Here is a 27,009-nt window from a genome sequence, read left to right as displayed (position 1 = left end):
AGGAGAGGAGCGCCCGCCGGACCCGCAGCGATGACACAGGTGTGTGCGGGCCGCCGTGCGGGGACTCTGGCACCTGTGCGACCACGTGGGTGAGGGGCACAGCACGCGTTCCTGTGCGTGACAGCGACCGTCAGTGTGGGACAATGACCCCATCGGAGCGTGCGGGTTCCATCCCCCTGTGTAGGTGGCCGTCCCGCCTGTAGTGTATGAGATGTGACATGTCCTTGCTGATCCCGCCTTAAGTCCGTGTCTGCGTGCGGGGCGCGAGTGGGCGAGGCAGAGCTGTATTTGCTTGACACGTGGCCCGGATTTCTACTTTTATGCGTTCAGTAACTATCAAATTGAACCAAATGAAATCGCGGATATCTGGTCACTTTTGCCCTTGAAAAAATGGCCATTTCATAGGGCTCAACCTTAACTGTTACTATTATCTGAAGCTCTGTCCCTTTGCTTCCACCCAGACCCAAGAGTGCGTGCCTGTGTGTTTGTTGCTCTGTGGGCATCTGTTCCTGGCTTAGCTCCTTCCGGCTCAAGGGGGTGTGTTCCCAAGTTCACCTGTGTGGCTGTTGGTGAAGGTCTCAGGATCCCTAAGTTCTAAGAGCAAGTGTCTAGGGTTATCTTCTGGAATATGAATGTTTTCCTATGTAGACACACACTGTGTGTCTCTTGTCATATGTGTGGGGCTGTGTGTCCACAGCTGATACAGGTGTGTTTCTGAATATTGGCATTAGAACCCTCCAGTGGCCCACCTATCTCATTGATCCCCAGGACGAACTGGGCCAGCCCGAGAAACTCAGACAGGGCCAGGTTTGGAGCAAAAGAACAGAGAAGGAGAATTCCAGAAGAAGTACTAATAACGTAATTATTAATATTGAGTGATTACTAGACTAAAAGCTCTACCTATAGAAACATCAGGTGAGCCACATACATAATTCAAAAAATTTTAGTAGCCACATTTTAAATAAGTAAAAAGGTAAACTTAATTTCAATAATATATTTTATATAACCCAATGTATCAGGGGTCATCAGACTTTTTCTGTATAAAGCTAGATAGTCAATATTTGAGTTTTTTGTGTGTCATATGATCTCTGTTGCATTTACTCAACTTTGGTGTAGCGTGGAATCAGCCATAGACAGTATGTAAACAGAGGAGTGTGGCTGTGTGCCAATCAAACTTGATTTAAGGATGCTGAAATATGAATTTCACGTAATCTTCATATGCCACATAATATTATTCTTTTGACTTTTTTCACCCGTTTAAAAATGTAAAAACTAGGGATGCCCAACTGGCTTAGTTGGTAAAGCATGTGATTATTTATTTTTTTTAGGATTTTTATTTATTTATTTGACACAGAGAGAGACTACAGCAGGGGGAGCGACAGGCAGAGGGAGAGGGAGAAGCAGACTCCCTGCTGAGCAGGAAGCCCGATGTGAGGCTCCATCCCAGGACCCTGGGATCATGACCCAAGCCAAAGGCAGGTGCTTAACGCACTGAGCTACCCAGGCACCCCTGAACATGTGATTCTTGATCTCGGGGTTGTAAGTTCGAGCCCCCACATTGGGTGTAGAGATTACTTAAAAAATTAAAAAAAAAGACCAACCTAAAAACTAGTCTTAGCTTGCAGGGTTGTAGTGAAAAGGGTAGCAGGCATTTGGGCCCCGGGGGCTGTAGGGTGCCGACCCCTGCTATCTCTCAGAAATACTATCATTTCATGAATAGACACATCAGACTGTATTTGCTACAATGTAACATGAAACTTCATAACAAGATTTTTAAAGCTATCATTTCAGTATGTGACCAATACAAAAATATTAATGAGATGTTTTCCTCTTTTTTTCAAACTAAGGCTTCAGAATCCAGATGTGCAGCACATCTCATGCAGATGCTGTATTTTCATTGGAGATACTTGATCTGCATTTAGATTTCATTAAATTTACCAATGAAAAAGAAGCTTCCCACACCCTACTTGTTTCAAACATACTTAAAAGCTTTCCAATAATTGAATCAAGTATCAGTGTCTAAAGTTAAATATTTAAATAAAATTAAAAATTCAGTTCCTCTGTCATACTGGCTGCTTTTCAAGGACCCAGTAGCCACATGTGGCTGGTGACGCCTGTATTGGACAACACAAATCTGTATCCTAATGACTCGTTTAACTCATAAAGAAGCCCGTGAGATGGGAGCTGGTGACACGGGAGGCAGTTTAGAGGACGATGGCTCCAGACTGCCTGAGTAGCCTTGGGCACGAGAATCACCTCCCTGGGCCTCAGTTTCCTTATCTGTAATAGGAGCGAGTACCAGTATCTAGCACACTTGGAGCAGTACTTGGCGTGTAGAAGGGGCTAAATCCCCATTTTACAAGACGAGGAAATGGAGGCACCCCTTTCTCTGGTCTGGGCTCTTCCTGCAATGCATACTGGGCACTTGGCCCTGCCGGGAACCTGAGCAATTTGGGAAGTCAGAGCAAAGACTCCTCCACCTGTGAGCTTCGTGACCTTGAGCAAGCCACTCTTCCTGGCTTAATCAGTCCTCAGTTTTGCTATGTGTATGGTGACAGTAAACATTATCTGCTGCACCCCCTCCCCCCTAGCTCCCCTGAGCTGTAAAGCCAGTGTATAAACTGGTAGTTCAATGACCGGATTCTTATGTTCAAATCCTGGCTTCTCTGCTATCCAAGTGTGACCTTGGGCAGGTTGCTGCACCTCTCTCTGACTCAGTTGCCTCGTCTGTAGAATGGGGATGATAGTACCTACCTCATAGGGCTGTCTCGAGGATTAAAATAAGTTAATTTCTGTAAAAGGCTTATAGCAGCACCTGGTACATACCACATTGCATTATTTTTTTAAAATATTTTATTTATTTATTTATTTGACACAGAGAGAGAGAAATCACAAGCAGGGGGAGAGGCAGGCAGAGGGAGAGGGACACAGAGGGAGAGGGAGAAGCAGGCTCCCGGATGAGCAGGGAGCCAGATGAGGGGCTTGATCTCAGGACCCTGGAATCATGACCCCAGCAGAAGGCAGACGCTTAACCGATTGAGCCACCCAGGCGCCCCAACACATTGCATTATTTTTAAGATGATGATGATGATCTCAACACTAAGAAACCTTTAATTGTGAGATGAGTGATTATTCTATGTGCCGCTGAGAAGCGGGAGGGGACGAGAACCCCTGTTAATTAAACTGTGACATTCCGTTGAGTGTAATCCTCATGGATTGAAGAGCTGTTTAAAATGTGGGGAAAATGCATTAGAATCAATCTAATATAATCAGGCATCAAGCTTTGCTGTTTGCCACAATTAGTTTCATTAGTGAAAATAACTTTGCGGTGCCCAGGGGATTTTCTTTACAAAAAGGAGATGTTGTATTGGCTTGGGGAAAAAAACCCTAGGTGTTCCCTTCCCAGAAGAGGATTTCAGGATTCTTAACCCCTTGCTCTCTCCTCTTTCTGCTCCCAGCAGGACTTGCCCAAGCCCACCCGGGCCGCCCGCCACTGCTCTGGCCTGGCCCGGCGGGTGCTGACGATCACCTTCGCGCTGCTCATCTTGGGCCTCATGACCTGGGCCTACGCCGCCGGGGTGCCGCTCGCCTCCGATCGCTATGGCCTCCTGGCCTTCGGCCTCTACGGGGCCTTCCTCTCCGCGCACCTGGTGGCGCAGAGCCTCTTCGCGTACCTGGAGCACCGGCGGGTGGCGGCGGCGGCGCGGCGGGCGGCGGCGCGGGGGCCCCTGGACGCGGCGGCGGCGCGCAGCGTGGCGCTGACCATCTCGGCGTACCAGGAGGACCCGGCGTACCTGCGCCAGTGCCTGGTGTCCGCCCGCGCCCTGCAGTACCCGCGCGCGCGGCTGCGCGTCCTCATGGTGGTGGACGGCAACCGCGCCGAGGACCTCTACATGGTGGACATGTTTCGCGAGGTCTTCGCCGACGAGGACCCCGCCACCTACGTGTGGGACGGCAACTACCACCAGCCCTGGGAACCGGCGGCGGCTGGCGCTGCGGGCACGGGCGCCTACCGGGAGGTGGAGGCCGAGGACCCCGGGCGGCTGGCGGTGGAGGCGCTGGTGAGGACGCACAGGTGTGTGTGCGTGGCGCAGCGCTGGGGCGGCAAGCGCGAGGTCATGTACACTGCCTTCAAGGCGCTTGGCGACTCAGTGGACTACGTGCAGGTGAGTGCAAGGTGCGTGCAAGGCACCCCGCCGTGCCCCTGACACTCTTCTCTAGGATTCTTCAGTGCAGAGATTGGAAGGCACCTCTTTCTAACTCCCTTTGTTTAGCCAGCCATTCAGTGTAGGGATTCTTTCCCTCACTCATTGTTTCTTACGTCCATCTATCCATCCATCCAATAAGGAGACCACTCATTTTATTCATCGTGTAGCGATTCGTTAATTCCTCCCTTTCTTCATTCATTCATTCTCCAGTTGCATACTCGTTCACTCCTACGCATACATTTTTTTAAATTGTAGTTGACATCACTCATCCCTTCTTACATCCCTCTCTCCAATAGGGAGGTCGTTCGTTTATGTTATTCATTTACCTCTTGGATGCAGACTCTTTCTTCCCTTGTTCATCCATCCATCCATCCATCCACTCAATCTAAAGATTTATTCATTTATCCATCCAATGTAGAAATCATTCACTGCTTTATTTATTCACCCATTCAATGTAGAGAGTTCTTCCTGTCTTCATCCAATGTAGAAATTCATTCGGTAATGCACTGCTTTAGTTTTCTATGGCTGCCTAACAGATGACCACAAATTTGGCAGCGTGAAACAAAACACTTATTATCTCCTACTTTCCATGAATCAGGAGTCTGGGCAAAGCTTAACTGTCTGTTCGGGTACCATCAGGCTATGATCGTGATTTCAGCTAGAGCTGGGTCCTATCTAAGGCTCGGGGGCCTCTTCCAAGCTCATGGATTTGTGGGAAGAATTCATTTTCTTGTGGTCATAAAACATCTTTGAGACCAGCAAGAGAAAGTCTCTGACTTCTAGACCTTCTTTTAAAGGGGTCACCTGATTAGGTCAGACCCACCCAGGAAATCTTAATAGATTAGGGATCTTAATTACATTGCAAAACTCCTTTGCTATTTGTATATAAGGCAATATAATCATGGGAGTTGTGTGCCATCACTTTTGCCATATCCTATGGGTTAGAAGCAAGTTCCAGGTCTCGGCCACATGCCAGAGGAGGGTATGATACAAAGTTATGGGTCTTAGGGAGGTCATCCTAAAGTGATTAGACATTGAAAATGACTACAAAAGTGAAAGTTATGTTCAGATCAGGTGCAGAGTGTCCCAGCAGCTCCCCACCCCTTAGTGCCCTCCCCTCAAGCGCCAGCCCTGGGTAGGGATCTGGTCTGATCCTGGCCCCTTCCACCCCACAGGTCTGTGATTCGGACACAAGGCTGGACCCCATGGCACTGCTGGAGCTGGTGCGGGTGCTGGACGAGGACCCCCGGGTAGGGGCTGTTGGGGGGGATGTGCGGATCCTTAACCCCCTGGACTCCTGGGTCAGCTTCCTCAGCAGCCTGCGGTACTGGGTGGCCTTCAACGTGGAGCGGGCTTGTCAGAGCTACTTCCACTGTGTGTCCTGCATCAGTGGCCCCCTAGGTGAGCAGGGATAGGGCTCAGGAGGGCCATGGATAGGGTGGAGGGGGCAAGAGGGAGCCAGAACGGGTTGAGGATGTGATTGAGATTGGGGACAAAGATAGCGCTGCAACAGGGATTGGGGGTAGGGCTACGACTGGAAGTTGAAGGTGGGATGGTGTTTGCTGGGGTTGGAGAAAGGGTGTGGATGGGAATAGGGAATGGGGACAGGTTTGGGAAAGGGAATGGGATGGAATTGGAGTCAAGGACAGGGTTGGGGCCAAGTTTGGGGTTGGTAAAGGGTTTGGGGATGGGGATGGGTAGGCGACAGGGCTGAGAATGGATATGGGGTTGAGGATGGAGTTGGGGTGGCTTTGCTGTCCAAGTGGATGTGGTTGTGGGTCAGGGACAGGATCGGGACACATTTGGGATGGGTATGGGGTTGAGGAAGGATTGGCGTTGAGAATGGGATTGGAGCTGGAGTTGTTGCTGGAGATGGGGCTGAGGACAGGATTACGATGGTTGAGGATGGGGCTGGAATTGGAGGTGAGTTGGGTTGGAGACAGGATTGGGGACAGTGTTGGCGACAGTGGAGGCTGACGCTCCTGTACTCCCCACCCCCCACCTAGGCCTGTACAGGAACAACCTCCTGCAGCAGTTCCTTGAGGCCTGGTACAACCAGAAGTTCCTGGGTACCCACTGCACCTTCGGGGATGACCGGCACCTCACCAACCGCATGCTCAGCATGGGCTATGCCACCAAGTAAGCTGAGGGGATCAGTTAGTTGGGTGTGCATGGAGGCCAGTGACTGTGTGTGTGTGTGTGTGTGTGTGTGTGTGTGTGTGTGCACGCGTTGGGAATTCTCCAAACCCAAAGTATCTTGCAGGACAGGGGGCTCTCCCAAGTGAGACATTAGGGGAGAGTGGAAGATACTGGAAGGGGCAGGGGTGGCATTTACATTGATCACGTGACCCAGTGGACCCCACCAAGTGAGGCAAGGTGAGGGTGGGGAGTTCCACCTAGAAGATACCGCATGAGATGGGGCGTGATGGCCCTGCCCCGGCAGCACAGGTGCCCCAAGTGAGGTGGGAAGGGAAAGAGAGTGGGATTTAGTGAGGGAGTCAGCGAGAAGAATCGAGTGCTTCAGGAAGAGTTGTAATGCAGTGAGACTTGGGGAGTATGGGTTCGACCAGGTCGAGTTCAGGGGAAAGAGGTTTCTACAAAGCTAGACCCCGTGAAAGGGACAGGGAGAACTTGGGGTACACCGAGGGAACCCATGCATTCATTCACAAGGCAAGCTTTCATTACAATGTGTTTTTATTTAAGTTTATTTATTTAAGTAATCTCTATGCCCAGCGTGGGGCTCGAACTCACGACCCCAAGATCAAGAACAGCACGCTCTTCCCACAGAGCCAGCCAGGCGCCCCCTCATTACAGTGTTTTAAGCTCTGAGGATGCAGCCATTAACAAGAGACACAAATTCATGCTCACACCTACTGGGGAGACAGTAACTAAGGAGAACCTGCAGTAGGCTGGATAATGGGGCTGGATAATGGATGTGCCAGGCAAGGGGGTTAGAGAGTCTGCGAGCAGGGGACGAAGTTTAACTAGGATGCCCTAGGAAAGGCAGGGATGGAGGCTTGAAATGGTGCAGCGGGAGCCCTAGCAAGGGGGAGAGCATCAGGGGAGGACAGAGTGGTAACGAGGCACACTCAAGAAAGCCTTATAGGCCACCCAAGAACTTTGAACGAAAATGAGGGAGCCATGGGAGGGCTCTGGGCAGAGGGGTGACGTGTCGTTGTAACAGGATCCCTCCGGCAGCTGTTTTGAGTACAGACTGCAGGAGACAAGGGCAGGGCAGGGAGGCTACTGAGGATGCCAGGCGACACGGGGAAGGAGACGGGACCGTGTCAAGTAATCCCCGCGGGGATAGAATATTTTGACGCCTCCTAACAAACTTGACTGTTAGTGGCCACCTGATGACCTTCCGTAAACGGGATCCTAGCCTTGTGTAGGCTTAGTTGCGAACTGGGTGGGGCTCGACTAGGATGTCCACTGCCGCCACAGGAAGGGGACTTGATGGGTCCCTTGAGCTCGAACACATGGGCTGCCCTGGGTAGGAACATCGCCTGGCTTGTTCCTGCCAATAAGAGTGAGCGCTGGAGTATTCGTAATAGATTAGTGATAGCATTAGTAATAGGTCAGTAACTGTAATGGTGTTAGTAACGGCAGTCGTGATATTAGTCATCCACAAACAGCAGGAGTTGCTAGTATTTATTGAGCAAGTACAACATCCTCATTCAGGGCTCCCCACAGCCCTATTAGGTAGGAATCCTTGTCGATCCCATTTTACTTGTGAGCACGCGAGGCCCAGGGCGGTGGAGAAAGCTGGCAGCCCCGCGGCTGTCGGGCGGCAGAGGCCTTTTCTGGCTCTGGTGCCTGTGCTGCCACCGCGAGGGCGGTGCTGATGCCTTGCCTTGCCCCTGGCGCAGGTACACCTCCCGGTCCCGCTGCTACTCCGAGACGCCCTCGTCCTTCCTGCGCTGGCTGAGCCAGCAGACGCGCTGGTCCAAGTCCTACTTCCGCGAGTGGCTGTACAACGCGCTCTGGTGGCACCGGCACCACGCGTGGATGACCTACGAGGCGGTGGTCTCGGGCCTCTTCCCCTTCTTCGTGGCGGCCACCGTGCTGCGGCTCTTCTACGCGGGCCGCCCGTGGGCGCTGCTCTGGGTGCTGCTGTGCGTGCAGGGCGTGGCGCTGGCCAAGGCGGCCTTCGCGGCCTGGCTGCGCGGCTGCCCGCGCATGGTGCTGCTCTCGCTCTACGCGCCGCTCTACATGTGCGGCCTCCTGCCCGCCAAGTTCCTGGCGCTGGCCACCATGAACCAGAGCGGCTGGGGCACGTCCGGCCGCCGGAAGCTGGCCGCCAACTACGTCCCCCTGCTGCCGCTGGCCCTCTGGGCTCTGCTGCTGCTGGGCGGCCTGGTCCGCAGCGTGGTGCACGAGGCCCGGGCCGACTGGAGCGGGCCTTCCCGCGCCGCCGAGGCCCACCACCTGGCCGCAGGGGCTGGCGCCTACGTGGGGTACTGGGTGGTCATGCTGACGCTCTACTGGGTGGGCGTGCGGAGGCTCTGCCGCCGGCGGTCGGGTGGCTACCGGGTCCAGGTGTGAGTCCAGGTGTGCGCGCTGCTCGCCCGAGGGACTTCAAGGGAGGCGAGCGGAAACCAGCGGGGGGGCCCCCTAGGAGCCACGGACTTGCTGGGTGATTTTCTGGGCCTCAGTTTCCCTCCTCTGTGAAGCGAGGGGGTCGACCCAAGATTCTTCAGCCTGGACTGTTTTGGGGCTAGGACTTCAGGGTCCCTGGGGAGGGGTATTTATTGATCAGGGTGTGGATTTTTAAGGGTAAGGGGGACAAGGGTCCCCACATGCTGTCCTGGGGCCTGCTTTCTCCCTGTTCTTATTTAATATCCATTTGTACTGTGTGATTAGGATATAATAAAGAATTTTATTTATTTTCTTCTGGGTCTCCCCCTCCCCTTTTTTTTGAGAACTGAAGCGCTATATGGTCGAAGGTTGAGGACTCGTGGCTCTGTCTTGGGTGCCACCTGTTTGAACGCAGACATGCTCCTTCTTCGGAAAACAGGGATAATAATCCCCTGGGTCACAGTTGTGAGGGTTAAATTTCTCAACTTCTCATCACAGATACTTATGGAGTGCCTACTATGTGGGGACACCGTTAGGTACTGTGGAGGGCCTTTTCCTGGTCCGTCTACTTGGCTACTCTCTGAGAAAGGTAAGTCATATCTTGTCTCCTCAAACCCCTAGCACCTCACCCTTAGCTTGCTTCCCATCTCACTGTGAGAACAAAGGTGACAAGAAGAAAACTTTCAGTCCCACCTGCGCGTCTTTCCACTGATCTGCATCTGTGCCCACGCAGGCCACTCTTCCCCGTTCCTGAGGGCGAACTGTCTGTGCTCCAATGCCAACCCCTTCCACTGGGGCACTGGCCTCATGCCCTCTGGTCTACTCAAAGATCTCACTCCTTCCATTCTTCCCACGTCATCAATTCTTCCCTCCCCACGGGGTCTTTACCATCAGCATCCAAATGTGCTGTCACTCTCCGATTTTTTAAATACATTTTTTAAAGATTTTTATTTATTCAATAGAGTGAGGGAGAGAGGGAGCACAAGCAGCAGGAGCAGCAGAGGGAGAGGGAGAAGCAGGCTCTCCGCTGAGCAGGGAGCCCAATGTGGGACTCAGTTCCAGGACCCCAGGATCATGACCTGAGCCGAAGGCAGACACTCAACCAACTGAGCCACTGAAGCACCCCTCACTCTCTGATTTTTAAGACTCCCCGTCTTGGGGTGCCTGGGTGGCGCGGTCGTTAAGCGTCTGCCTTAGGCTCAGGGCGTGATCCCGGCATTATGGGATCGAGCCCCACATCAGGCTCCTCCGCTATGAGCCTGCTTCTTCCTCTCCCACTCCCCCTGCTTGTGTTTCCTCTCTCGCTGGCTGTCTCTATCTCTGTCGAATAAATAAATAAAATCTTAAAAAAAAAAAAAGACTCCCCGTCTTGACCTATTTCTGCCTGAGCTACTGTCTCATTTTTTTAAAGTAATCTCTACCCCCAATGGGGCTCTAACTCACGACCCCAAGATCTTTCGCACGCTCTGCCAACTGAGCCAGCCAGGCACCCCGTACTGCCTCATTTCAAACAGCAGAACTCTTTGAGGGCCATTTCTATTTGTCTCCAGTTTCTCTCCCACAAAGTTCAGCCATTTCAAGTGTGTAATTCAGTGGTTTTTAGTAAGTTTATAGACTTGTGCAACCAGTAGCGTCATCTCATTTTCGAACATTTTCCTCTCCCTCAAAAAGGAACCCCATGCCCACTGACAGTCCCTTGCATTCCTCACTGGGAAACCACCTCGCTGCCCTAGGCCACCATAGTCTACTCCCCGTCTCTGCAGACATGCACGTATCCTTGGCTCACTCCTTTTTATTGCCAAATGATAGTCCGTCGTAGGGATGTATCACATTTGGTTTACCCATTTATGAGTTGATGGACATTTGGGATGTTTCCATTTTTTGGTCACTGAATAATGCTATGAACATTCACATACAAGTTTTTGTGTGAACATGGGTTCCGTTCTCTTGGGTGGAATTCTCTAGGAGTGGAGTTGCTGAGTCATATGGTGATCCTGTTTAATTTGTTGAGGAAGTGCCAGATGGTTTTCACAGCACCGGGACCATTTTATATTCCCACCAGCAAAGTAGGAGTGTTCCGATTTCCTTATATCCTCACCAATATTTTTTATCACCCGACTTAAAAAAAAAAAAGATTTTATTTATTTGAGAGAGAGCGCATGAGTAGGGTGAGGAGTAGAGGGAGAGGGAGAAGCAGACTCCCTGCTGAGCAGGCAGCTCAACTCAGGGCTCGATCCAAGGACCCTGGGACCATGACTTGAGCCAAAGGCAGACGCTTCACGGACTGAGCCACCCAGGTGCCCCTCACCAGACTTTTTGATTACAGCCTCCCAGAGGGTGTGAAATGGTATCACACTGTGGTTTTGATTTGCATTTCCCTGATGATGTGTGTGTGTGTGTGTGTGTGTGTGTGTGTGTGTGTGTGTGTGGCCTCCCACTGACTTTTAAACCCATGCCCATCAGATGGCTCCCCCCCACCCCACCCCACTCTATGGAAATGGCTCTGGTCAAGTTCATCACGGATGTCCCTGTTGTTAAAACCAATGGCCAATTCTCAGGCCTCTTCTATCACCACGTGGCAGCATCTGACCCAGCTGATCACTCTCCTTGAAATGCTTTCTTCGCTTGGCTTTCAGAATGCCGCAGCTGCCTTGCTTTCCCCGTTTTCCTTCTCAGTTCCCCTTCATGGTTCAGGCTGCTTAACTTTGGGGAAACGTCCTCCTACGCACTTCTCTCATCCAGCGACACTCATTTCTTCTGTGTATCCAGTGGCGTGGCTCTGCATGCCTCATTCACGCTCTGTGCCTGGAGAGGGGCCTCTGCAACTTGTATCTTCAGATCAGACCTCACCCCTGAATTCCAGACTCGTGTACCCCACTGCCTCCAGGACACTTCCACTTGGGATACCTCCTCACCAGACCCAACACCTCATCTGTGCTCCTCTTCCTCCTCCTCAATCCCGATGACACCTGCTTCTCTGACAGAACTCGGACGTTCCAGCTGCTCACACCAAAAACGCTAGAACTGCACTTTGCACAACAGTAGCCCCTACCACATAGGGCTTTTTTTTCTCGTTCACTCATTCTTTGATGACGTCAATCAGTCCCAAAACCATTTACCAAGTATGTACTGAATTCCACACTTTGCCGGGTTTGCAAATACAGAAATGAGTAAGAGGCAGCCCCTGCCTTCCAGCAGCCCCTAGTCAAGGCAACAAAGAGGGCGATGCAGAGTTATACCCAGGATGCCCAGACACCTGCCTCTATGACTTCTGTCTTCAGAGATGAGGGACAATTTAAATTATTAGAGCTATAAAAGATTATAGATTTAGCTCCTCGGGGGCACCGGGGTGGCTCAGTCGGTTAAGCATCTGCCTTTGGCTCAGGTCATGATCCCAGGGTCCTGGGATGGAGTCCTGCATCGGTCTCCCTGCTCAGTGGGGAGTCTGCTTCTCCCTCTCCCTCTGCCTGCCGCTCCCCCTGCTCGTGCTCTCTCTCTCTCTCAAATAAATAAATAAAATCTTTAAAAAAATAAAATAAATTTAGCTCCTCAGTATCACCGGCCACATTTGACCTGCTTCATGGCCATCACAATGGACAATGCATATCTAGAATGTTCTGTCATGGCAGAGGGTTCTACTGACATTGCTTCTGCCATGACCATTGACACCTGCCCCTTCTCTTTTCTTCCCTCACACCCAACATCCCGATCCATCAGCAAACCCCAGTGGTTCTACCACCAGGACAGATCTAGAACCACTGCTCCTCACTGTCACCACTTTGCCCCCATCTCCTTCCCGAATTAAAGCTGTCCAGATTACCACAGCACCTAACAGTGGTTCCTGCTTCCACCCCTGTCGCCTACAGTTTATCCATGCAGTAGCCATGCAAATCAAATCAGATCATGACCCTTCTTGCCTCAAAAACTGCCCATAACTCATCTCAGAGGAAAATCCAGACCTTACAGTGGCCAAGGTCCTGCATGATCTGATCCCCTCACATTCTCTCTGACCTCACTGCATATTCATTTCCTAAAGTCCTGTTCCAGATGCCTCCCGGCCACATCCCCAACACTAGGCGCACTCAGGGGCATTTGCCCCTGCTGTTTCTGCCTTGATCCATGTCTTACTGTGCTTAATTTTCTTGTTTATTATCTGACCATCCATTACAATCTAAACTCCATGCGGTGCCTGGGTGGCTCAGTCAGTTAAGGATCTGACTCTTGATTTTGGCTCAGGTCATGACCTCAGTGCTGGGAGATCGAGCCCCATGTTGGGCTCCACATTGGGTGTGGAGCTGGCTTAAGACTCTTTCTCTCCCTCTCTCTTTGCACCCTTCCCCAAAAGAATCTAAACTCCATGAGGACGCAGATTTTTGTCTGTTCTGATTTCTTCATTGCTGTCTCTACGGTGCCTTGAAAATGCCAGGCACTTAGTAAATATTCTCTGAATGAGTGGGTAGAGGGGAATATATCAGTGAACAAGAACGAGTAGATGCCCAGAAGGAACTTATCTTTTAGGTGGGAAGACACAGATCTGAATAACACACACAGGTTGACATTAAGTCCCAATGAGTACTACGCACAAGCTAGAACAGGGGGATGTCAGTTGAGGGGGAGGGAAGTAGTCAGCGAAGATGACATTTGAGTGGGACCTAAGCAGTGAGAGGGAGGTAGCTCTGTGAGAGTCACAGTAAAGTCATTTCAAATATGAAGAAAAGCATGTGCAAAGGCCCAAACATGGGACTCAGCCTTGCATGTTCAGGGGACAAAAAAATGGCTAGTGGGGCTAGAAAGTAAAGAGGGCGACAAGAAAAGGGAAGTGGAATCCGGCAAACATAGTGCCAGATACACAGAGTCATCGTGGGGATTAAATAGGTTAATATATGTAAAGGGTTTTCAGGGGCTACCATAACTGAGTTAACTAGATACAAAAGGGACAAAACCTTATTCTAGGCAGGAAACAGCATGGAACCAGGTCCTGACGAGGGTGACAAGAATCAGGACAGGTGTAAGGAATAAGCAAAGGCCAGACAGACTGCAGGGTAGAAAGATCAGGGAGAAGAGTGGTAAGGGACAAGGCCTGCCAGGTCAGCAAGGGCCAGACCCAGGAGCATCTTGGAGGCCTTGACTAAGAACTGGATTTTGTTCCAATGGACACAGGGAGCCACTGAAAGCTTTTGAGCAGAGGAGTGACCTGATCTGACATACTTTAAAATATTACTCCGGCTGTTCTGTGGAGGATGGCCCACGGTGGGGCAAAGCTGCGTCGGGGCAGGGAGGCGAGCGGGAATGCTGCTGCTGTGATCCAGGCAAGGGACGATAGTGACTGGGACCGCAGAGAAGCCAGCTACACAAGATGTTTAGGAGTTAAAAAGGCTGAGCCATGGAAGCAGAAGTGGAGGAGGAATTAAACTCAGGTTTCCGGATGAGCAGCTGGGTGGATGGCGGTGCCCTCAGCAGGAAAGCCTTGAGGAGGAACAGGCTTTCAAAGAAACATCAAGGGCAGTTCTTTCTGCCCACAGGTCCTGTCCCTGTGCTTTAATAAAATCACCTTTTTGCACCAAAAAACCAAAACCCAAAAAGAACACACACACAAAAAAACCCCAAAGCGACGTTAAGGGCTCCATTTCTGCAGGTTGAAATGTCGAAGAAACTGCCAGAAATCCGGGGGGGGGGTCTGGGCTTGTACCTAAAGTCCTCAGCACAGGCCCTGGCACTGTGACAGCTCTACATATTAGTGTCATTAGAGGAACAGCCACCTGGGCATATTGGGGGTATGCTGCCCCTCCTCCTACCTGCGTAGCAGTGACCACCTTCAAAGATGAACGGATCTACAGAGCCGAAATGTATTCTTTATTTTAGGAATTAAAATAAGATCAGGAAGTAAGAAAAAGATACCTTTGTTAGTTGCCCTTGAAGTACCATCGAAAGAATACCCTGGGGAAACAAGCAGGCATTTGTGTTGCGGGAGAGGTTGGGGATTAGATATCTGGGTTCTGGAAGCCTGGGTCCCAAAGGTAGGTAAGGCCTGCACTCTTGGATCTGAGGGAAGAGGGCCTGGGGGCTTGGACTCCTGAAACTGGAGGAGGAGGGGACTGGGGGCCTGGACTCCTGGGTCTGAGGGAGGAGGAGCCTGGGGGGTCTAGACTCCTGGGTCTGAGGGATGAGGGGGCTGGGGGCCTGGACTCCTGGGTCTGAGGGAGGAGGGGCTGGGGGTCTGGACTCCTGGGTCTGAGGGAGGAGGGGCTGAGGGTCTAGACTCCTGGGTCTGAGGGAGGAGGGGACTGGGGGCCTGGACTCCTGGGTCTGAGGGAGGAGGAGGCTGAGGGTCTAGAATCCTGGGTCTGAGGGAGAAGGGAGGTGGGGGCCTAGACTCCTGGGTCGGAGGGTGGAGGGGGTTGGGGGTCTGGATTCCTGGGTCTGAGGGAGGACTGGGGCCTGGACTCCTGGGTCTGAGGGAGGAGGTGGTCGGGGGCCTGGACTCCTAGGTATGAGGATGCTGGACACCAGGTCTGAGGAAAGAGAGAGGATGCTGGAACTCCGGGGTCCAGGGAACTCACCACACCACAAGGGTCGCACTGGCTGATGCTAAGGCCGCGACGGCCGCGAGCAGGCATTGGTTGCTCAGCGTCAGAGCCTCGGGCCTGGCCAACAGCTCACCCAGGCTTGGCCTCCAAGGTTCGATCATCTCCGCCTCCCGCGGCGCCCAACGCAGCACTTCCCGAAAGGAGACCTGGAGCTCGGTCTCCCCACGTGGGGGCGCACCAGTCACTGCGGGGGCACGCACGTCAGTCAGACGCGAACCCCGCCCCCTGCGCAGCCCCGCCCCCTGCGCAGCCCCGCCCGCACCGTTAAGAAAGAAGTAGAGCCGCGCCAGGAGGAGCTGGTCGTGCTGGATCACACAAGAGAAAGTCCCGCGGTGCGCGGGCTGCACCGGCCGGATCCGCGCCAGGTATCCTCGGGCCTGCGGGAGGTCTTGGAAGTAGGATACGTCCTGCGTCCGGACCTGCGGGACGCTCGGGCTGAGGCGGCGGGAGGAGAGGCGCTTCGCCCCAGCCCAGGTCAGATTCCGTCTGCCGCGTCTCGCCGAAATGTAACGTTCAAGCCCGGTCCCCGGGCTAGACCACGCCTTCTTGAGCCGTGGCCCCACCCCTAACCCCTTATTCACAGACCCTTCACGCACGATCCCGCCCCTCTAAGCCACCTGAGCCTGGCCTCCACTTCTAAATCCCGGGACCCTCCCCTTGCACGAAGCCTGAATCTAGACCGAGCTCCCCCGAGCCCCACCCCCTGCGTCCTTACCCCCCACCCTCTAGAGAAGCGTAACCCTTGTCCTAAGCCCTTCGCGCCAGCCCCGCTCCGACTCACACCTCCTGCGAACTTCCAGGAATAGGTGATTTCCTCCTTAGGCAGTTGGAAGTTCACAGTGCAAGAGAACTTAGCCTGATGACCCCGAATCACAGTCAAGTCCTGAACTGAAAACAGGTCCGCGTCACCTCCCGAGCCCGCCCCCGTCTTGCCCGGTCCCTTCTCTGCTCAGCTCTCGTTCCTCCGGTCCGTCCGGTTCCTTCCCCTTGCAGGCCCCGCCTCTCACCTGGACAGTCCAGCGGGAGGTCGCAGACCGTGGAGTAGCAGCCGCGGCAGTGGAAACGCCGGGCGACCTCCTGGAGTCCTGTGGGACGGAAACGCTGCTCCTGGGCTCCATCTGCGTTCCCCAGCCCGGGTCCCTTTGGCCAAGTTAAGGTCTGTTAAGGCTCCCGGGCGCTAACGGCCAGACAGGTCCTGGGCGCCGCCTTCCCTGCGCTCACTGGCTGGCTCGCAACACTCTCCAGCCTCTAGGACTCTTATTGGCTTCTTTTTGCTTTCAGGCCCGCCTTATATGAGGTTTGTGAGCAATACCTGGTTTAATTACTGGTCTCCAGGGTTCTTATTGGTCTCCCGTTCTAAGTCCCAGGTTTCGCTCCCGACCACCTCCCTTCCCCCTCAATTCTGAGCTTGGAATGAAGTGCTTACCGCAGGGAGGGATGCAGGCCCGGACTGTGGAGAGAGAGGAAGCGTTACTATCCCGGAAGGCCTGGAAGTGCCCCCCTGAAGCTCCCCTAGAGGATGGGTTACTGGGCCAGATGGTTTCCTTCGAGGGGGCGGAGCCAGGCCTGCCGCAGCCCACCTGTAGGCGGGGCCAGGCCTGCAGCATTCCACCTGTAGGCGGGGCCAGGCCTGCTGTATTCCACTAAGGTCAGGCACAGGCCTGCTGCTTACTAAGGAGACGGGATCAACCCTGGGCTTTCCATTGAGGGGGTGGGGCTAGACCCTGGACGATAGTTTCAGGGGACAGGGTCAAATGAGGGGGCTCAGTTAGACAAGAGGTGTGGCCCGTCTAGAATTCGCCCACTGAGAGTGACCAGTTGGAAAGGAAACGTCACAGAGTGCATAGGGCCAGACAGATCCAGAGAGAGGCCCGGGCTAATCTGGGACAGAATCATCCCCAAATGGGATCCTAGCTGGAAAGGAAATCTTCTGTTGAAGCGGGGACCAGATTCTAGAGTGTTCATCGCAGGGGAAGAAGCTCAGACAGACTGGGCTGAGGGGAGACAATGGCTGGCTCAGGATTTTAGGATTCTCTGTGTGTGTGTGTTACCTTCTTTAAGCTGCGTAATGACCTTCCGCATTTTCTCGGCAGCATCAGGAAAAGCAACCTTAAAGGAGCCTGGAGGGTGGAGGGGGATCTTGTAGTAAGACCCTTCCTCAAGGCCCGTCAACTTGCTATCACAGTGTTTGTCTCTTCCTCAACTCCTCCCCATCCCCACTTCTAGGATATAAAGCATCCCAGTCTCACCTCCTCCCACCCTGTCTACCTAGAAGGCTGACAGATCCCCAAGTCTCCTTCCGTCTGCCTCTGGTCTATCTTTCTGTTGGAGCCCCTCCTCTGCATCCTCTTGCATTGATATCGTTTAGAGGACAGTGGAGGCTAAAGATAAAATTCCTCACCAAGTTCTAGTCAGCCCTACAAGGTCTGGCCTAGTTTCCTCTGCCTCTCTATTCCATCCCTGTTGCCCACCTTTCATTTCCCCTGGTATGAAAACCACATTCCCTAGCACCTCAGGGCCTTTGCATGTGCTGGCGTGTTTCTACAGATCTTTCCCCCTACTCCTCCTCATCCTTCATTTCCTACCTCATGTCATCTCCTTCAAGGTTTTCCCTGACCAGAAATAAATCTAATCTAATCTAGTTCCCTATTTTTGCCTCTCGAACTGTTCCTTTCATTCCATTCAGAGTTCTCACCAGTTTACAATTCTATATATTTATATATACAATGATCATTTAAGTCTGTCTCTTAAGTTAGTACACATGTCATTCTTCAGTGCTGTATCCCCAGAACCCAGGAGAGGGCCCTGAGTCCTAGTGAGTGCTCAGTACATATGTGTAGAATGAATTCCAGGATCCAGCTGGAATGAGACCACAACTGGTGGCCTGTGGCTTCCGTCCATCCCTTGAATGTGTTATATTTGGACTGAAAAGTATTTTTAAAAATGAACCAGTTGCCATCGTAAAAAATTTGGGAAAGTCACATAAAATGTTTGGCATCATTTACAAAATTTGGAAGAGCTATAACACAAGGGACTGTATTTTCATGAGGCAGCAATTAGCTAGAGCTTAGTGGCCCCCACCCCCTTACGACAGGGCACGCACCTGCCACTTCTGCATGGTCTCCAGACTATTCATTTCTACCCCTTTGACCCTTTTGGATCTCTGTTCTTATGGCTGTTGGAGTTTTGACCATTGTAATGGCCTCCAAACTGTAAGGTTTATGGCTCTTCCCAAAGCGGATGACTGGCTGGATTGATTTACCGGTGGAGGTGGTCTTGGAAATTCGACGTGTAGCAGATGTGCGCGCTTCAGTGGCTCGGTTGGTTAAGTGTCTGACTCTTGATTTCCGCTCAGGTCGTGATCTCAGGGTTGTGAGATCGAGCCCTGCGTTGGGCCCCACACTCAATGCAGATTCTGCTTGGGATTCCCTCTCTCCCTCTCCCGCGGCCCCTCCCCCTGCGCTCTCTCTCAAATAAATAAATAAAATCAAGAAAGAAGGGAATGTGGCAGGTGTTATGGACTGAATTGTGTCCCTCCCAAACTCATAATGTTGAAGCCCTAACCCCCAGTACCTCGGAATCTAACTGTACTTGGAGATACAGCCTTAAAGAGGTAATTAAGTTACAATTAGGTCATTAGGGTGGGCCCTGATCCAGTATGACTGATTGCCTTAAAAGAGAAGGAAATCTGGACACCCACACACTGAGGGAAGACCATGTGAAGACACAGGGGGAGAGGAGATGGTCATCTACAAGCCAAAGAGAGAAGCCTCAGAAGGAACCAACCCTGCTCACTCTGATACCTTGGTCTTGGACTTCTAGCCTCCAGAATTGTGACCAATGAGTTCCTGTTGTTTAAGCAACCCAGTATATGGCACTTTGTTAGAGCGGCCCTGGCAAACTAATACACAGGGATTGCTAGTTGCCTCCAACTATCTCTGTAGTAACATCACACTGCATGTCAGCTGGGAAAGCACCCCCAGCCCCGCCAACCGGCCAGCTAAAAGACTATATTCCTCAATATCCCTTGCAGCTAGTTATGTGGTTATATATAACCACTTATCATATAACCAAGTTTTGGTCTGATAATGGAAGTGGAAATGTCATGTGCGAGTCAGAGGAAGGAGCCTTAAGAGAGAAATGGCACCATCTTATTGACCCTTCCCCTTCCTCCGTCTGCTGCCCGAGACTTGGACTCGATGGCTGGAGCTCTAGCAGTCACGCAGAACCATGAAGATAAGGACCGCATCCTAGGATAGTAAAGCAGGAGGCTGGAAGGGGTTTGGGTCCCCCAGGAAATGAAGTGGTGCTGCCATATGAAACTCAAGACTTCTAGCCTACCTCAAGACTTCTAGCTTGCTTAAGCCATCGCACGTTCCTCTGTGATTTCAACCCATACCGAAAGGGAAGGAACTGAGAATACTGATGAGAGTGGCTCATGCGATGATCCTTGGGTATAAACTGGAGAGAGGGGGCACTGAAGCCAGGAAGTGCGTTCAAAATGAAGGGTCAAGGACTTAGAGGTCTCTCCTGGGCCACAGGGCAGGCGTGTGGTCTGGAGAAGGCAGGATGGTCAGGAGGATGTGGTCAGAGTGGGGTGCTCAAATGAGAGGCCAGGATGTTGGAGGCGTCATCCAAGGAATATCTCTGTGCCAAACCAAGTGACTCATAGGGAGGATGAGTGTGGGATAAGCCAAGTGAGCCATGGCAGGGGTATGTGTCTGTGTGTGATATCCAAGAACGTCGCGGGAATAAAGGAGGGATGGAGTGAAATGTCCAAAGAGGCCAAGGGGTGGAGGTTATCTCAAGTGAACCACAAGGGGGCATAGGTGGGTGTTGCAAAGTCTCCCCTAAAGAAGTGTGTATCATTAGAAACGTCAACTGTTTCAGACCATCTGGGTTGGAGTCCTGGCTCGTCCATCTGTGAGCACACCTGCCTCCCCCCTAAGCAATCCATTTCAAGTCCTCTTGCCTGCATGACCTCGGCCAAATATGTAAGTTTCCTGATCCTCGGTTGGTAAAATGGGGACAGTATCAGTGTCTGTCCATTAGGGCTGGAGAGGGGGGGATTTAATGCCATACAGTATAAAAGCATCCCCGTGCCAACCTATGTGCCGCCGGATGGCTGCAGGAGAGTGCGCCCGTAAGCGCCGAGAATAGTGTCTGGCACACAGCGAGCGTATTACCATCTCCAGGTTTGAGATGGGGAAGCGGAGGCACGGGGAAGTTAGGAAGGGGGCCGAAGGTCGCATAGCTACATTTGACCCCTGGTGGTCGAGCTGCATTACCCGAAGCACACTGCCCTTCTCTTCACACCATACCACCCACTCCCTGGTTTATAGACACAAACAGTACCACCTGCCACCCCCGAGAGCCTCTCTGAGTCAGCACGTCCAGCTCTTGGGTCCTCCATTTGGGAGACCTGGAAGTTGCCCTCCTCCTCCCCCGCTCCCCCTCCCCGTCCCCCACAAGGCCAGTCCCCATATCTCCTGGGTCCATCCTTTCTGTCCAGCTGGGCCCCAACTTTCCCATCTGGAAAATGGGGCTATAAAACCCCACCTGATAGGGCTGCTATGAAGATATCCTTTAGAGGATAATTAGCGTCAGTAAGTGCAGACGTGGCCTCTCCCATGTGTGGGGCAGGTTTGGCCCAGAGTCAGATCTGTGCTCTTCCTCCCCCTCCGCCCTCAGGCTTGCCCCTCTCAGCTTAGCCCTTGTCTTGGGGTTGTGACGGGTCCAAACCACCACTGACCTTCTCACCAGTCTCACTGCTTCTGCCCTTGGCCCACGTGGCCTAGGTCAGACCCTGTCTGTTTCTCTCTCCCTAAAATCGTCTGATGACTCCCACCTCAAGAGCAAAAGCAGAAGTCAGTTCAAGGGTCCACAGGAACGGTTCTCCAAGTGGGTTCCTGCAGCAGCAGCAGCAGCAGCAGCTGGGAACTTGCTAGAAAGGCCCACCTCCTGGCCCCACCCCAGACCTACTGGTCAGAAATGGAGGGTGGGACCTAGGAGTCCGCATCTCCACAAGCTCCCAGGAGATTCTGACACACACTGGGGCTTGAGAACCACTGGCCTATGAGGTCCCACAGGATGTGGTTCTTTGCAGCCTCTGACATCTCCCGCTACCCACCCCCCCAACCGACTCCACTCCAGCCCTTCGCACTGGCTCTTCCCTCTGCCTGGAACACTCTTTCCCCCTGATTATCTGCATGGTTCTGTCACCTGGTTCAGGTCTTTCCTCAACTGGACCTTCTTAAGTGCAACTCCCCTGACCGACCTATTTAAAATAATCACCCCACTGGGCACCGTGTTCCTTTCTCTCCTCCGTTTTCCTCCACACCCTGGATTACTAACCGACACACTGTAGTATTTCACTGATGATGTTTATTGCCTGCCCCTCCCACCCCCCCACCCCCGGTATAAGCAGCCTGAGGGCTAGTGGTCTGCAGATTTGGTCACAGCTATGTTCCCAGTGTTGTTTCTGGCACATTCGACGAATACCTGTTGTCGTATTGCACCAGATTCTCCCGGCCTCCAGTCTGTCCCCCTCACAACCCCTGAGGGTCCTTCTACACCCAGAGCTGACACCCCTCCCCCCCACCCCGGCAGCTCACAGCCCTGCTCCTTCAGGACAGTCTCAGGTCTCCTTAACCTTTCAGCTAAACCCTGGACCTGTGTGTCTAGCTGCCTCCTTGATGTCCCTCACCATCGCTATGTCCTAGCCCAGCTCACCGTCTGCTCCCCGTCCTGCTTTCTCCCGGGCTCCCTGTCTCAGGGAGGACCCAGTGCCCACCCTCATGTGGGGCTGGACCCTGGGCACTGTCCATTACCCCCCCCCCCAAACCCAGTCCCCAGACAGACCGTCAGGCCTGAGTCCCATCCCTCCTGCCCTTTACTCTTCTTTGTCCATGCCTGCTTCTCCACCTTCACAGCCCCGCCCCAGCTCAGGCCTCCCTCACCCCAGCCTTCACCCAGGCCTCCCAGCCTCCACTGCCTCCCCCTCCAGTGCATCCCACACACAGCTCTAGAGAGGTCTTCTACATGTAGAACTGGACTTGTTCCTGCTCTCTTCAAAATTCTATGACCAGATGGCCTAAGTGGGGAGAAAGGGTGTTTTCTGGAGTCCTGAGCACCTCCCCCCACCTCAGCTTTGAGTTGCTCAGGCCTCTCTTTGGGGGTGGGGGATCTGTAGCTGAAATCTTCTCCATGCTGACCCCCCAGATGCCCCCTGGGTGAACAGGAACCTCCCCATCTTTTAGTATCACTGTCAGAAAGCTTGGCGGGCAAGAGCAGAAAACAAAAGGCATTAACAGCAGATGTAGAAGTAAGCCCCTGAGCCCTGGACCAACGACTGGCCAGTTTATGCTGCAAGCAGTGCTCCACCTCCCTCCTCCCTCCCCCTCTGAGGTCCGCAGGGTCAGGAGACTCCTCCCTCTCACTATCCTCCATGGCCATCAGGGAGGCAAGGACACTGTCCCACCTTACAGGTGGGTAAGTTGAAACCCAGAGGGAGGCAGTAACACACCCAGAACCTCATAGCCAGGAAGAGGGGGAGCCACACAGCCCGTTCAGAACTCATGTCTACCTCATCCCTACTAGGCTTCAGACTCTAGTCATTTCTGCGCTGTCCTTGGAGGTCCCCACCAGCATCCGCCCATCCCTTCCCCCCGACAAAGAATCAAGCTCACTCAGCTTACTGGCGCTGCCTCCTCCAGACCTGCCACATTCTGGGGGCCCCCTGCACACACATCCATCTCTTGGGGGTTTTCACCCCACGTGCACCAAACCATCCCCACCCCACTCACCCTGGGCAGCGGCTATCTCCTGGAGAGAGTGCGTCATCTGGGTGAAGGCGTCATGCAGGTGGCTTCTCTCATCGTAGTCTGGGAGTGAGGGTGGAGGACAGAGGCTGGGAAAAGCAGTTCCCTCAACACCAGTCCACGGCATGGACATTCTCTGTCTAAGACACCTCCTGTCTCCAAGTCTCTGTCCCCGCCCACTGCTATGCCCCCATCTCTGAGTCTGTCCCTCCCCCCCCCCAGTGTCTATCCTACCTTCTCTGAGTCTGTCCCCCATCTCTGTCCTCCTCCTGGAGTCTGTCCCCCATCGCTAGCCTCCTCCCTGAATCTGTCCCCCCACATCTCTATCCTCCTCCCCCTCTGAGTCTGTCCCCCACTCTATCCTCCTCTCACAGAATCTGTCCCTCAGTCTCCATCCTTCCCTTTAAGTCTGCCCCCACCCTTCCTCTCTGGGTGAATCTCTCTCAGCGGTTCTCCACGCGCTCTAGAACCTCCCTGTGCATACCCCACCCCCAGGACCCCGGAGGAAGTGGCAGGTCTCCTCACTGATTTCAGTATCTAGGAGGCCCTTAAAGGCAACGGCGAATGCCTCCTCGCACTTCTCCAGCTCGGGGCCCTCGGTACCAGCAAAGATCTGGCAGATGCGGATGCGCTCCTTATGGGACGTGAAGCAGAGGAGACAGGCCCAGGCCGGGGCCCTGAAGACCATGAGGGCTACCAGGGCAGATGGGACAGCACTGCCTTGGGGCAGCAGGGCCATAATGGAGGGTCTTGGCCCAGGGAAAAGCTGGCGACCTTTGTGAGGTCACCACGGGGTGGGGGAGGGGCACGTGGTATGGGGTCAGAGGTTGGATTTCTGTGGCTGGTCAAATGTCAAGCTCTGGGTTTCCAAGGAGAAAGGGTGTGAGGAGTCCGGGCTCAGGCGGGCAATCCCCAAGCTTGTGGTTGGGCCGGACGCCAGGCTCCCAAGAACCTCACCTGTGACCCTGGATGTCCTCACAGGTTAAAGGGTCTCAGGGACCCAGAGGCTGGCAGTGCGGTGGGTGGTGGCCTGACAGGCCCTGGCGTAGGGTGGGGTGGGGGTGTCAGAGTGGAGATGGCACAGAAATACTGTGAGAGCCTGCGAGACAGAAACTGAGACATGGAGCGATACCAGAAAGCACAACGAGAGAGAGATGGAGAGAGTCCGAGAGGCCGCTGTGTCAACACACAACAGACTTCAGACACACAGTGGACATGGAAAGACAGAGAAGGCAAAATAGAGGTTTCTTCATGGGAGAGAAACTCTTGGAGGGAAGTGGGAGGAGGGAACGGAAGGACAGGACAGGAGAGACAGCCCAGCTCCTCCTCCCAGGGTCCCCCGGCATGGGGCAGCGGTCAGGGGCTGGGGTCCCCGCCGGGCGTCCCGTGCAGGGCGCAGCCTGGGGAAAGCTAGGAGGCCGTATAGTGATCTCCGTGGGTGTCCTCCTCAACTATACAACCTCCTACCTCAGCCCGGGGGGCGCGGCAGGTGGACAGACAGACGGATGGACGGACAGATGGGGGCCAGGGAGGGTGGGGAGGGCCGGGAAGACCCCAGCCGCGATGGTGAGCCCCCGACACGGACCCACAGACTCGAGCTTGTGTGCGGCGAAGGCCCCGCAAGGTCGGTTCTACGGGTGGGTGCCAGGACCCAGGAGTCCGGGCCCCCGGCCCCCTCCTCCCCAAGGAACCCAGGAATCAGTCCCTTGGCCCTTTCCTCAGCAGGGACCCAGGAGTTCAGGCCCCTAGCCCCTTCCTCCTCAAAGGTCCCTGGAGTCCAGGCCAGTAGGCCCCTCCCCTCTCAGACTCAGAAGTCCAGGCCCCCAGCCCCCTCTTCCCTCAGACCTGGGAGTCCAGCCAGACCTGCCTCCCTGGGGAAGGCATAGCCGGGCTTCCTGGATGCGGAGTCAGAGGGAGCCTCACCTGTTTTAGAGTTTGGCCTCTTGGGCAAGCAGCTCCCTACCTACCTGTCAGATTCTGGAATCCAGGACTAGGGCGCAGGCGGGATAGGAAACCTTCAAGCCTCTTTGGATATTTTCCCCCTCTCTCATTTCTTCTTTTGGCCTCCCATCATTTATAACGATGGCAGCTATGACCCCCGAGCACTACGCTTCCCCAGCCCAGGTGCTGTCAGCTCCCCCAGTGGGCAGGGGAGAAGGCCTCCCCGGGAACCCGAGACCCGGAGACCAAGGGAGAGGCTTGGCCAGAGCCGGGCAAGTGGGAGGAGCCGGGCCTGGTAGGCGGTGGCCCAGCACCCAGCCTCCCCACCCCAGGGCTAAAAGTGTGCACCTGCGACTCGCAGGTCGGTCCCTCGGTCCAGTTCTGTCTGTCTTGCTCTCCCGGTCCCACGCTTCATCTCCATCTTTCCAGCTCTCTCCTCCTGCTGTCTGTTTCTGCTGCGCCTGGTCTCCGTGTCAGCCCCAGGCTTACCTGGTCTCCACCTCCTGCGTCTGCTTCTCGGCTCTGCACTGCTCATTCTCCGCTCTCGCTCTCGTCCTTCTCTCCCCTCCGTGGTTCCGGCGCTCTCCCCTGCAGATGGCCTCTCCCTCTCTCTCCTTTCTCATTCTTTTTCTTTCCCTTCTGTCTTTCTTCCTCCCTGGTCCTCCTCCCTCCCTCTCTCTTTGTCTCTCATTCTCTCAGTCTCTTTCTTCCTCAAGGTCTCTGTCTCTGGCCCTCTCCCTTCTCCTCTCCCTTTCTCTCCATCTCACATCTCTGTCTCCCCCTGTCTCTTTCCTCCCTTCCCTCCCCTCCCACCCTTCTTTCTCCCTTCCTTCTCCTTCGCCCCCTCTCTGCCTCTCTCTGCCTCTCTCTCTCTCTCTCTCTCTCTCTGTCTTTCTCCTTCCCTCTCTCCCTCCCCCTCGCAGCTCGGAGCCAGGTCTGGAGCTGGGGGTGGGGTGGGGGTGGTTCGAGAAGGGGCCCAGGGCTGGGGTAGCGACCTGCTGAGGAGGGGGAGGAGAGGCGGGAAGGGGGCGGAGGAGGAAAGGAGGAGATGGGGGGCCAGAGTCGGGTCCGGCTCTCATCCCCCTTCCCTCCTTCCCAACCTCCCAGACCCTCAGGCGGGGGCGAGAGTCAGGCCAAGGTGGGGAGGAAGGGGAAGGGAGGAGGCTGCCCCCGCCCCCCCACAACCTGGCCCAGAGCCCAGGCCGGGTTCCCAGCATGCCCCGGGGCTGCCTGGGGCCTGAGGAGGGGGTGAGAGGGGAGCTGAGAATCTTAAAGATTTGCAGGACCCGAGCATCTCCCCACTCCCCCAACAAATTTCTCCTTGGGGAAACTGAGACCCAGAGAGAAGGGTCAGGGCTTGTTCAAGGTCACCGGACGCAGCGTTGATGGAGACATAAACTCTCTGGGCCGGTAGGCCCGATTTGGGGAAGGGGTTGGCGCTGGACTTCCCTCAGGTCTGGGTCCCCCTCCCCCTCTCTGCAGACCCTGGGGAGCCCCCAAGGGTCAGAGAGCAGACCCAAACAGTCTGGCACCATGGCAACCAGCTGGCCCCGCCCCCTTAACCCCCGGAGGGCTGGGATCCAGCTGGGGCTAAAAGAGGAGGTGGGGACGCCTGGGTTCGGGGGAGGAAGGGGCTAGGGCCCCGGACTCGGTCGTTTTGTGAAGGGGGGGTGTACACTCCCAGGTCTGAGGGAAAAAGAGGCCGGAGGCCCAGACTCTCTCGGGTCCTGGGGTAAAGGAGGCTAAGGGTTCGGGTTCTGGAATTCTGAGGGAGGGGGCTGGGTTGCGGACTCCCAGGTCTGAGGGAGGAGGGGGCTGGGGCCTGGAATCCCAGGTCCCCAAGGGAGCCTGGATGCTGGGCCTCTCCTCCGCCAG

The 27,009-nt window shown here is 54.1% G+C and overlaps 2 protein-coding genes and 1 pseudogene across 3 annotated transcripts; 2 read left to right on the top strand and 1 right to left on the bottom strand.

Moving 5' to 3' along the window:
* On the top strand, positions 1-9,392 carry HAS1 (hyaluronan synthase 1). Its single transcript, XM_087871179.1, has 5 exons — positions 1-39; positions 3,462-4,166; positions 5,384-5,609; positions 6,215-6,347; positions 8,078-9,392. The coding sequence occupies exons 1-5, from the start codon at positions 31-33 to the stop codon at positions 8,751-8,753; spliced, it is 1,749 nt and encodes a 582-aa protein (XP_087727305.1). The 5' UTR covers positions 1-30; the 3' UTR covers positions 8,754-9,392.
* On the bottom strand, positions 9,384-24,354 carry SPACA6 (sperm acrosome associated 6). Of its 2 annotated transcripts, XM_045775132.2 has the most exons (10): positions 23,719-24,354; positions 23,179-23,256; positions 17,425-17,493; positions 16,800-16,823; positions 16,381-16,458; positions 16,155-16,261; positions 16,074-16,076; positions 15,636-15,792; positions 15,347-15,557; positions 9,384-14,723 (listed from the first exon to the last, which is right to left on the bottom strand). In XM_045775132.2, the coding sequence occupies exons 1-10, from the start codon at positions 23,930-23,932 to the stop codon at positions 14,690-14,692; spliced, it is 975 nt and encodes a 324-aa protein (XP_045631088.1). In that variant the 5' UTR covers positions 23,933-24,354; the 3' UTR covers positions 9,384-14,689. The 2 variants fall into 2 exon arrangements, 1 of the variants encoding a protein (XP_045631088.1); XR_015728188.1 differs by lacking the exons at positions 9,384-14,723; positions 15,347-15,557; positions 16,074-16,076; positions 23,179-23,256; positions 23,719-24,354 and having other exon boundaries at positions 15,665-15,792; positions 16,157-16,823; positions 17,425-17,546.
* LOC148108317 (uncharacterized) lies at positions 24,008-25,273 on the top strand (annotated as a pseudogene).
* The last annotated feature ends 1,736 nt before the right edge of the window (positions 25,274-27,009 follow it).

Source organism: Ursus americanus, chromosome 21, assembly GCF_024610735.1.
Source record: "Ursus americanus isolate L20-20 chromosome 21, mUrsAme1.1.p, whole genome shotgun sequence".
Classification (NCBI taxonomy): Eukaryota; Metazoa; Chordata; class Mammalia; order Carnivora; family Ursidae; genus Ursus; species Ursus americanus.
This window is presented reverse-complemented; position numbering and strand designations above follow the sequence as displayed.